Below are 11,128 nucleotides of genomic sequence, written 5' to 3' on the forward strand. Positions count from 1 at the left end.
GCCTTTCTTTTGATTGTAGAATGAAGATGTCAAATTATGGTGATACAGAGATGATTTACGATTTCTAAGGAAGATGAATTAAGAGGTGAGAGAGAAATGTTTAATTTTTGAACGTGGGGGTGGTGGGGTGTTGTTATGGTGTGTGAGAAGAATAGAAGAAACGTGGTGGTTGGGAGGTGGGGTTTGAAGTGTGACAGTAAAACAAATACAAGAATCAAGGTAAATCCCTAAAAATGGGTAACAGATAATTATGATTGATTCTTTAATTATATCACCTAATAATTAAAATATAATTATAAAATATTTATTATTTAATAAAGTGGAATTAAAATAAAAACTGATCTGTTATAACCCGCAATTAAAATGTTATAAGCAATAATATTTTAAAAGTAAATTTAAAACCCGTAATATTATCCCTTAAATATATATGTGGGGTGATTTTTCTTTATAAATTATGACATTTTGACCACTATTTTGTTTGTCCATTGTTGTTTTGTTAGGTAAAATTCACAAATGGCTATACCTTTCACCCTCTGTTATAAACAATAAATTCATTGTTATGGAGATTAAAATTTTATAGGTAAATCTTCAGGGCATTATCATGAGGAAATTCTATCAAGAATCATTAAAAAAAAATATAGCAAATTCAAAATACCCACAAAATTAAAGTGAAGGAAAAAACAAATATAGAGTCTAATTCAAATTAGCCCGCATTTAAGGATGAGGAAAACAAAGGGCTCAAATTCTGTTAATTATAATTGGGCCATTTTTATGAATGTGCATGTCACAATTCAATAAGAGGCTCTTTCAAATAAAGCCATGTTCAATCAAATCCAAGAGGACCCAAATGGCATGTGTGTGTGTAAGTGAGTACGAATTGGAGAAATTTTTGGGCCATATGATTTTAGAATGTGGAAATTTCAAAAATAGCTAGGACCAGAAACATAATCAAGCGAAATAGTTATAGTTTGCTGAATTATGATTCGCAACTACATCTTAAAAAGAAAGAGAGGCGAGTGAGATGGAGAATGAAGAGGTTTAGAGTGTCAAATGGACGGATTAAGTTAAGTTTGAATAGTTAAAATATATTGTGTTTAATAAATGTATGAATCATTAATCTATACAAAATTTATTTGGATTGAGATGAGTTAAACAATTGGTCATAATCTAATCTATCCAACTCTTGCCAAGCTAGTTTTAATTTCTTAGTTGTTTTCTTATAATTTATTTTATTTCTAGAAAAATTAATTAAACGTCCTTTTTTTAATTATAAATATTCACAAATTACTTTAGGCACTAAAATGCAAATTTCCCTTTTCTAGAAGAAGAATATTTCAACCAGCCGAATCACTGAACGAGTTCCAACTCACTGTTTTTATCAAGAAGAGAAATAGTTAAATGATTTATCGACGTATAAGTTGTACGTGCAAAATACTAACACATATCATGCACGTATTGATTCAGTATAATCATTTCATAAATTGTAAGTGTTACTATAACATAAGTTTGTCTTTGAATTTATAAAAGTTCATGTAATTACGTACTTTTTGTCTTTAATTCTCGTTTACTAAGCCAAAAAAAATTGAAATGCAACTTGAATTTCAATAGCCAAAGCTTGTAATTACAAACATGAATTCATCGACGTTACAATTTTTACTACAACTATTTCTCTAAAACATCAGTCAATTGACTTTAGCTTAGGATCAATTAGGCTAAAAAAGCAAAAATTATTGCATAAAACATACTTGCTGCTATTACAAACTTTGCAAGGAATGCTCTAAATTTCAAATTAAATGAAGAATTCTTCAATGTCAAATGTGATTTCATGTTCATAATCCATCCCTTCTCCACCAAACGATGAATTTGAAATCGAAGTCGGAGTCGATATCAATTCAGTAAGATCTGAATCTGAGCTCTGTAGAATCATGTGTTCCATTCCAAATTCATCATTTTGGGATGTCAACAATGACAAGTACAAGGGTAATTCTGAGGCTATTGGAGACGAAAATGGCGCCATTGAATCTGGAAAGAATTTATTTTCTTCGACATTTTCGATGTGTAGTGGTGCAGGAGGGAATGGAAAGGGCGTGAAAACTTCTTCTTCTTTTGCTGTTATAATGTTTAAGTTTTCAACGTTATGGTTTGGTGATGCAGAGTTGAATATTACCATTTCTTCTTTTTGTTTTTTGTTGCATTTCTGGCGTTTTTGGTTATTAAGTGAAAATATTTCTGATTGCGCAACTTTACAACTGTGCCTTCCTTTATATGTGACTTCAAAAATTGTTGAATTTCCATCTGATTTTTGGACTTGTTTTGTTGCCAAACATCCCTGTGTGTTCCTATGAGTACACCTATAATAAGCCCTGCATTTACCAAAAAAAAAAAAAAACGATTAACACAACATATCGATATGTATGAACCGTTATCATTGTTAATGTATATAAGTTAAAACTCGATTCGATGTATTTTCATCATTTATGAAATCAAAATTTTATTTTATTTTACATTAGTTCTTGCCAAAAGTAAAGAGCCTTTATGACTCAAACAGTTGATGGTTTACTTTCTCTAGCAACTGAAGGACAAGAGATATTTGGAAGTGTTTTAATTTAGAAGGGACCACATGAAATGATCAAAATTCATGCACTTGAATGTAGCCTAAAAGCACCAAAACCTAGGGTCTAGGGACTATGATGTTTTTGTTTTTTTATTTTAACTTTTTACTATTTTTAATTTTTTATGATTCAAAGATCCCATCTACTGCCATCATTTTCATTGTATTTTATATTTGGAGCAAGTGGGCAGTTGCCATTAATGTAGCTGACCATTAATGGCAGTTTAAGCCACTAATTCAAGTCATTAAATTAGTGAAATAGGTAGCAATTACATTAATTAATTCAACAGTTGATTAAGTAGTTGTCTATGAGACAAAAAAAAAAGAGTTCAAATTACTTCCATTATTAGGATAATCTTGTTTTTTTTTTCAAAATGAAATTTAACCATTAAACAAATAGCTAAAAAAGACAAAAATTAATTTTTTTTAACAAACAGTAAAATTAAAGAAAAATATTTCTTACCTTGGATGATTAGCCCCTAAAATATCTTTTTGGCCATACTTTCTCCAACTAAATCCATCTTCACATGGACCTTCAAGCCCATTTACAGAAATGCTTGTTTGATTAATCCATTGTTGTGTTTTCTTTCTGCAAATCCAAAAAAAAAAACATACAAATTGAGCAAAAAAATAATAAAAATCCAAGAAAATAGTCCAAAAGAGTTCTTTTAAAAGAAAATTCACCTTTTCTTGGAGACCATATTTTTGTCCAATTGATCCCTTGAAGAATCAAAAACTTCACTCTTGGGACTAATATTATTATTACTAGCAAGAAATGAAATTGATGAACATGAAGATGAAGAATTGTTAGTATTATTAATTCCACCTTCAAGAAGAAGAGCCTTCAAATTGAGAATTGATAATGATTTCTCAAGTGTAGACAATATTTTCCCAATTAGTAAATCACATTCTTCAGGAGAAGCTAATGGACCAATAATCTGATTTTTCAATTGGTTAACAAATTCCTTCCCTTGTGTTAACTCATTGATCAATTTCTTTTTCTCCATACTTTTAACTTTCTCCATTTTGGGAAACTTCAATGATGACAAAATAGGTAGTAATTAATTTGAGGATAAAAGGGAAATTTTTGTGTGTGTATAAATGGATTTATGAAGGGAAAGTTGCCAAGAAAGAAGTAGGAGAGAGCAAGTGAAGTTGCTTTAGGGATAGTTAGAAAAAATGTTAAGGAAATGGAAGGGATATAAAGAGGAAAAAAAGTGGAAAGGGGAACAAATATTGACTGTGAGATTATACATTATAGTTTTGTTGGAATTTTCTTTTCTTTGGGTGTATGAATTGATTTTTTTCCCCTTACCTATGGAGGAATTAAATTAAATAGAGACCCTACAATGACTAATTCAAAGAGTGCGTTTTTTGGGCCACCACGCTTTACATATCCTTTTTTTTTCTTCTTTTACTCGGTAATCTTATTATTCTTTCATCAATAATTGATGTTGAAGTTTTAAGTGTTTTCCAAGTTCTAATATAAACTAGTTCAAATTAAAGATTATGTAGCCTTTACTATTTTCTCGATACGTATGTTATATATGTATATTTAAAACCAATTAATAATCACGTCAAAATGTTTCTTCAGGTATATATCAAAGAAGAATAGTGAAATTTCAACTCTCTCAATGATTATAAATCATGCTTGAGTTTTAATTTTTAAGGAGAGTAGAAAATTTTGAAAAATCGTAGTTAAAAAATGATAGGAAACCCCTCTATTTAGCTAATAAAGAATAGTATGAGTGGATGCTTATTATGCCTTATATGAAAAATCACATCCCTTCGAAAAGTCACAACCCTTTTAAAAAGTCACAGCTCATCGAAAAAATCACAATTCATCAGAAAAGCTATAACTCTTCGAAATAGCAGGGTATTATAGTAATTTAACATTTAAATTACAAAGTCCATTCTTTTAAAATAACATAGAATAGATAGATAAATGGATATAAATATTGATATTGATATAGATATAGATTTAGTTTTTGATTAAAGAGGAGATTCCATTTTTAGGTACAAATGTCACATTCAGAAACACAAAGAAAATTCTATCGCTAACAATAATTGAGCGCGTAATTTGCCATGGTTAAGATAAGAATTTGTTTGCCTAAGCTTTTCAGAAAAAGGTATTTTAAAGGAGAAACAATCCTTATTTGGCAGAATACGTTTCTCAAGTATTTTTTTAATTGATTGACAAGTATAATATGTCTAGTCAATTTTTTCAAAACGTATTTTTATATATCAAAATATAAAATTTGAAGTGGATATCATTGTCATAAAAAGAAGGAAAAATTACTTAAATACACAACACTTCTTTACCTATTCTCAATATTTCCCTACTCTTTCATTAAAAATACAAAAAATCCCTTATTTTTCCCCCCAAATTTCAACTTTAAACCCGGATACTTTATTAGTTTAAGTATTCGCCCGTTATTAATTAAAGTATCCGCACTGATATATTATGCATCCGCCCGTTAATTAAGTATATGTGCTGCTAACAACTTAATAATTTAAGTATCCGCCTGTTTTAATTAAAGTATCCGCACTGCTATATTATGCATCCGCCCGTTATTAATTAAAGTATCCGCGCTGCTATATTAAGTATCCACACTGCTATATTATGTATCCGAAAAACACTAAAAGAGGGATTTTTGGTAATTAATGAAAGAGTAGGGAAAGGAAGTAATTTCTTTCTTATACTAGGTCATTTGCCTAATTTTTACAAAGAAGAAACTATTAGTATTATTCAAATAAAGAAACTATTTTAAGAGGATTGTATTAATATTTGAGAAATATATATGGTTAAATTAATTAAATAATTATTTTATCTTGAAAAAATTAACTTCCTATTAATACTATGAATTTGTAACTTCTTCCAAACGACAAATAAATAATTACATCATTTTTATACAAATACTTTTACCTTTCGAAAAGCCTGATTAAACAAGATATTAGATTATAAAGTACGACTTTTTAACAAAATATCACACAATATTATAGTTCAAATTAAATAGTTTATGCTTTATAACCGAAATATCGTAGTGTTCTCACTTATCTAGTGTGATAAGAAACAAGCCTCACTTGTCATGGTATAAAATGAGAACCACTGTATGAGCAAGTTGGGTGTGAACGTAGAAACACGTCCTGCAATTTTCTACTTCATTTTGATTAAGAATTAGATTCACTTTCATTTCGTTTGGACGAATCTGTTTTTTTTTTTTTCTTTCTAGTCTAGAAACTAGAAAAGTGACTTTAAATGTTTAATCAATTTGATTTTTGAGGGAATTGATTGCAGATATATTCCTTTCTTCTTATAAATATATTAATAAAGCCGTAAATAACTTATTTGAGGTTTTCTTATAGTGCAAGCAAAACTACTGAACACTCATTGTTGCTTTTTTTTTTTTTTTTTTTTAATTTTGGAATTTCTTCTTATAAATATATTAATAAAGCCGTAAATAACTTATTTGAGGTTTTCTTATAGTGCAAGCAAAACTACTGAACACTCATTGTTGCTTTTTTTTTTTTTTTTTTTAATTGTGGCAATTGAAAGTTGAAAAATATTATATTTAGATGTTTTTTTGTCATTAAGAGGAAAAATAGTTTAGGTATGCATCAAAAAGAAAAAGGACAAATTAGTCAAGTCCCAAGATATTTTACAAATCTTAATTGTCATTTAAAATTAATTTGGTTCAAGTTTGACAAACAAGGATAGAGCCCATAGTTTCTTCCCATATTTACCGTGGTATTCTAGAGGAAAAAATTTGTAATTTTTTTAAATGGTAGGAATTTTGGAGTTATGATTTTTTAAGTTGAATTTTTATGTAATTTTTTCTATTTTTAAGTAATATTCATTTTTAAAAGTATTAATTTATTATATTCAAATCAAACCTGAATAAATAATACATCGCTATCTCGAAAATGATATTTTATCTCAAACCCCATCTCTCATTAACCGTTAATTATCTCAATACATCAATTTTCGGAACTCAGAAAAAAGTATTAAGAAAACGATAGTATATAAAATGGTTGGTGGAGAATTACATAATTAACGTTTTAAAAAAGAGATTTACATAAACGTAACAAAGGGGTTGTATGAATGTGACATCATAAATTCTACGTCATTCTCACATTATTTGTCTCATTATAATATAATAATAATAATAATAATATATTATAATATATAGTAGCAATATATTAAAGGCAACAACGCGGAACCACGTTTGAATATTCTTCCTTTGACTGATTTAGCAATCAGATAAAATCTTATTGTAATTCTGTGGCTTATATTTTTTTGTTGTTATCTCAATATTTTCAACTTAAAGTTAAGAAGCTTCTTGCCTTTCGAGTTTGATGTTTTTATTCTAAATCTATACATTTACAACTTATGATTATGAATTATCTGAGTTTTCACTTAAATACTAGTGGTAAATTCCTAATACATTTATATTATTAGGTCCACAATTAATTATTAGCACTTTTTTTTTACATAAGTTTGACTTAAAGTCATTGAGTTATGCAAATCTATAAAATAAATGGTTAAAATTTTAAAAAATGGTCATTTTCAGTTATTTGGAAAATAACAATTGTTTGGTGTTTCAATTTCTAGGAGTAAAATTTCAAAACACGTAGATGATAGAGAGCTTTGCTTGTGAAAATTAAAACTCCAAAATAATTATTTTTTTAAATATAGATACGAAACTACTTTTTCATAATAAATTGTATATTCGTCCTTGCTAGCTCTGAGGCAATTCAAGATCTTAAACTACTAACAACACATTTTCTAGTATTTGTCTAGATCTAAATTATCTTTGATCTCTCTTTTAAATATCTTATTTAACCAACACCATGGTAATTATATAACATATGATATAAAGTTCTCTTATTTATTGAAATTCGATAAGGTATAGTGGACTAGAAGTGGAAAAAGAGGATGTATGCAACACCCATGGAGAGATGAATATAAAATTTGAATATTAATTATGGCTTCTTGTTTGGTATTATCGTATTATTTGATTCATTGAGTTCAAAATTTATTATTTATTAGTTAATTAATTTTTAATATGGATACACGATTCAATTAAAAAATATTAACTTTAAATTAACTCATAAATTATGCAATAGACTCACTTTTGGGGGTAGATCTAAAATTACAAGAAAAAAAAGTGAATTTCCACCAAGATCAATTGTATATTCAAAATAAAATTCAAGTTCAACCTTTAGATACTTACAATTAAATTTATTACACTTTTAAAATTTATTTTGAATTTTTTAAAAACACATATGGATCCTTTAATTACATGTTCCATCCTTTATATTAGTATAAGTTAATTTTAAAATAGAAATTTGATTAATTATATAAAAAATTATAATTATAAAAGGAGAATAGAAATTTCAATGCGTCAAGCTTAGGAATTCTAATATAAAAGAATAAGTCAAGCAAATAAAGGAAGAAAAACTTAATTACCAGACATGAATGGACCCTCTTTTTATTTTCCCCTTTTAAGGATAGACATCAAATCAAACATGGAATTTGAATTTAGGTGCATACTTACATATTTAAGTAATTTTGACAATTATGTATAAATGTTTCTCTAATCTATTAACAGGAAAGAACATGCATCTAGCTAGACAATTTTATAGTTAATTATAATGCTGGCAGTGAGTTGTGCTTAATTGAGAAATAATTAACATATCCTCCATTTCTCTTGGATTAGAGGCCTTGTTAAACAAAATCATAACAAACATAGAAAGTCAACTTCAATTAAAATAATTTGAAGTTAAGTATTCATTAATGCTCTATTAATCATGGGAACTGAGACTGTGCCAACAATTATACTATACAACCCCAATTGACAAATTGCCTTCTATAAAATGTTCAAATTAATGTTTAATAGTGTCCTCATCAAGTATTGCTTAGTCATTTGACATTTTTACACAAGATATTACTTTTTAAACGTAGTTCGTCAAATTTGATCAAATTAATATTGTGATGATATTAAACCTAATCTTTAGTTATTTAATAGAATTATTCCATTCTATAAAATGTTTTTTTATTGAAAAAATAAATATATGCAAGTAATTTCACTAATTCAACTATTAAAAAAAGAAATATGCAAGCTATTTCACTAATTCAATTTCATTAAGTAGGAATTTGAACCTATTAGTAAAGTGTCCGATTAATCCACATATTTTCTCCATTGTATTTGTAGTCGATTTTTCTTCCTTCCATTGAAAAAGATAATGGAAACACGCCTTTTAAGAATCTGAAAAATGTAATATTTCATCCGTTTCAAAATAAGTGACGTTTTTAGTTTGGACACATCCCTTAAGAAAACTATTCGTTTTTAGAAAGTAAGATGTATTTTTACTAAGTTACTCTTAATAAATACTTTGAAAAAGATGCAACTCTTTAGTAATTTCTTGATTATGTAAAATTTCCTTTATTTAAAAACAGGTAAAAAAATGGGAAAAATCTTATTAATACATTCTTAATTATCTAAAACATTACTTATGTTGAAACTAAGAAAATATTATAATCAATGTGGGGACATAATAACTTTAAGTTGTAAATCAAAGAGTAGTCAAAATTAAGAGGATTTTGTTGTCTGGATAGACAAAAATTGTCAAAAATTAATAAGTAGAAAGATTCATTTGGATTACAATCCTTATAATATCATTTTCAAGAAATCCCGAAGATTTTATCAAGTAAAACAGGACAATTTTTTTTTTTCTATGAAAAAGTAAAACTGAATTGAAAGTTGTAGCCCACTATTCTATTTGTCTTTTTTTTTTTTCAGGGCGACCCCGAAGTGTACGATACAACAAATTCAACGTTTTTTTTTTTTTAAATCTTTGGTTTATAATAAGTGAGAAAATAAAGTGAATATCTTTTATTTTTTAATTATGTATAAGACACTAATTCAAAATATAATACCAACGTTCTTACTTTTTCTATCAAATTCTAGTAGATTGTTCTTCAAGTTCGAGGCTAATCCAAAATTACTTTCACTAAGTACAACTTGAATTTAGGCTAATTCGGTTTTATTTATTAATGAAATATAATTAATTTACTTGACTTTTGATTTGTTAATATATTTATACTTATTATTCTATTATATTATCTTATAAATCAATTCAACCACGTAACAAATTCAACCGTGCCTTTATAAGGATAAACAATGTCGTCACTCGTAAAAAAAAGGTTAACGTTATCGTTATTCTATTTCATTTAATTATACCGTGAATCCCACCAAACAACATCTAGTAAATGATCAGTTCTATCAAGTGCCACTGACATGTCTATTTATTAATAATGAGATAATGTGGGACTACGTACCTCTATTAATTGGAGTTTTATGGTTGGATTTTGTGAGATGCTATAATTAATCACAACATGATTTTGTAGTAATATATGTAAGAATCTTGAGAGAAGTATTTAAAATATATCTCAACTTGTCATGAATTATTAGTTTCATTCTTAAATTATTGACAGTTTTAAAAATATTTCTCTACTTAACTAACTCAACTTAAATACACACCCCTGATTTGTCACATGACCTAAGAAGTGATATCAAATTCTTGTAGAAGTCTAGAGCTCTTAATAAAAAGGCAAGGAAAATGTTGAAAATACTCCTAAACTTGACGAGAATTTAGGGTGTAGTTCACCCATGTGGCAAGATCAGGAGCGTATTTAAGTTCAATTAGTCAAATAAATGAGTATTTTTAAGATTTTCAATAATTTAAGAACGAAACTAATAATTTACCTCAAACTTAAAAATAGTTTAATACTTCTCTCAAGACTCTTTGAATGAGTATTAAGTTCCAAAGAAATATATGCCAACCAACCAAAGTTAAGCAATTTTTTCATAAATCTAATTTTTCTCGAACGCGTGGGACAAAACGAGTGATTGTGTTACGCGTCAAGGAAAGAAGTAGAGCAAAAAAAAAGAACATTTATGTGGTATGGTATGTATCCATTTGTGAATTTTGAAAGTACTTATACATTGTTCAAATGTTCTAAGTTAAAGTTATAGTATTTTTTTTACATAATTTAGCAAAATATAAAGCTCGTCCCTTTTTAAGTTCCCTATTTGGAAATGTTACTCCCTTTATTTCAAATTAATTGAATTATTAAAATATTTCACACTCTTTAAAAAAAAATTAAGATATAAATTAGGCATAGCTTTTCATTTTTACCCTTATTAATTATTATCAAATTTATGATTAAATAAACTAAACATTAATTAACAACTAATTTCAATACTAACTAATAAAGGGTAAAATTGGAAGAACATTCTAAAAGTAATTTTGAAAATTGAACAATTAAATTAATTTGAAAATAAAAATATCTCAACAATTCAATTAATTTGAAATTAAAAGAATATAGTTATGAGAAAGAAAAAAGAAAGAAGAAATTTAATAGAGAAATGAAAAGCAATGATGAAATTTGGGATACAATCTCGTACGGACATGAAATAATTCTGTCCTTAGGATTGGCATACAATTCAACGT

General features: G+C 27.3%; 1 protein-coding gene across 1 annotated transcript; it reads right to left on the minus strand.

Moving 5' to 3' along the window:
- Positions 1-1,580: 1,580 nt before the first annotated feature.
- On the minus strand, positions 1,581-3,872 carry LOC102602986 (probable WRKY transcription factor 41). Its single transcript, XM_006339624.2, has 3 exons — positions 3,296-3,872; positions 3,075-3,200; positions 1,581-2,363 (listed from the first exon to the last, which is right to left on the minus strand). The coding sequence occupies exons 1-3, from the start codon at positions 3,634-3,636 to the stop codon at positions 1,790-1,792; spliced, it is 1,041 nt and encodes a 346-aa protein (XP_006339686.1). The 5' UTR covers positions 3,637-3,872; the 3' UTR covers positions 1,581-1,789.
- Positions 3,873-11,128: the final 7,256 nt, after the last annotated feature.

The sequence above is a fragment of the Solanum tuberosum genome, unplaced genomic scaffold, assembly GCF_000226075.1.
Source record: "Solanum tuberosum cultivar DM 1-3 516 R44 unplaced genomic scaffold, SolTub_3.0 scf00010, whole genome shotgun sequence".
Classification (NCBI taxonomy): domain Eukaryota; kingdom Viridiplantae; phylum Streptophyta; class Magnoliopsida; order Solanales; family Solanaceae; genus Solanum; species Solanum tuberosum.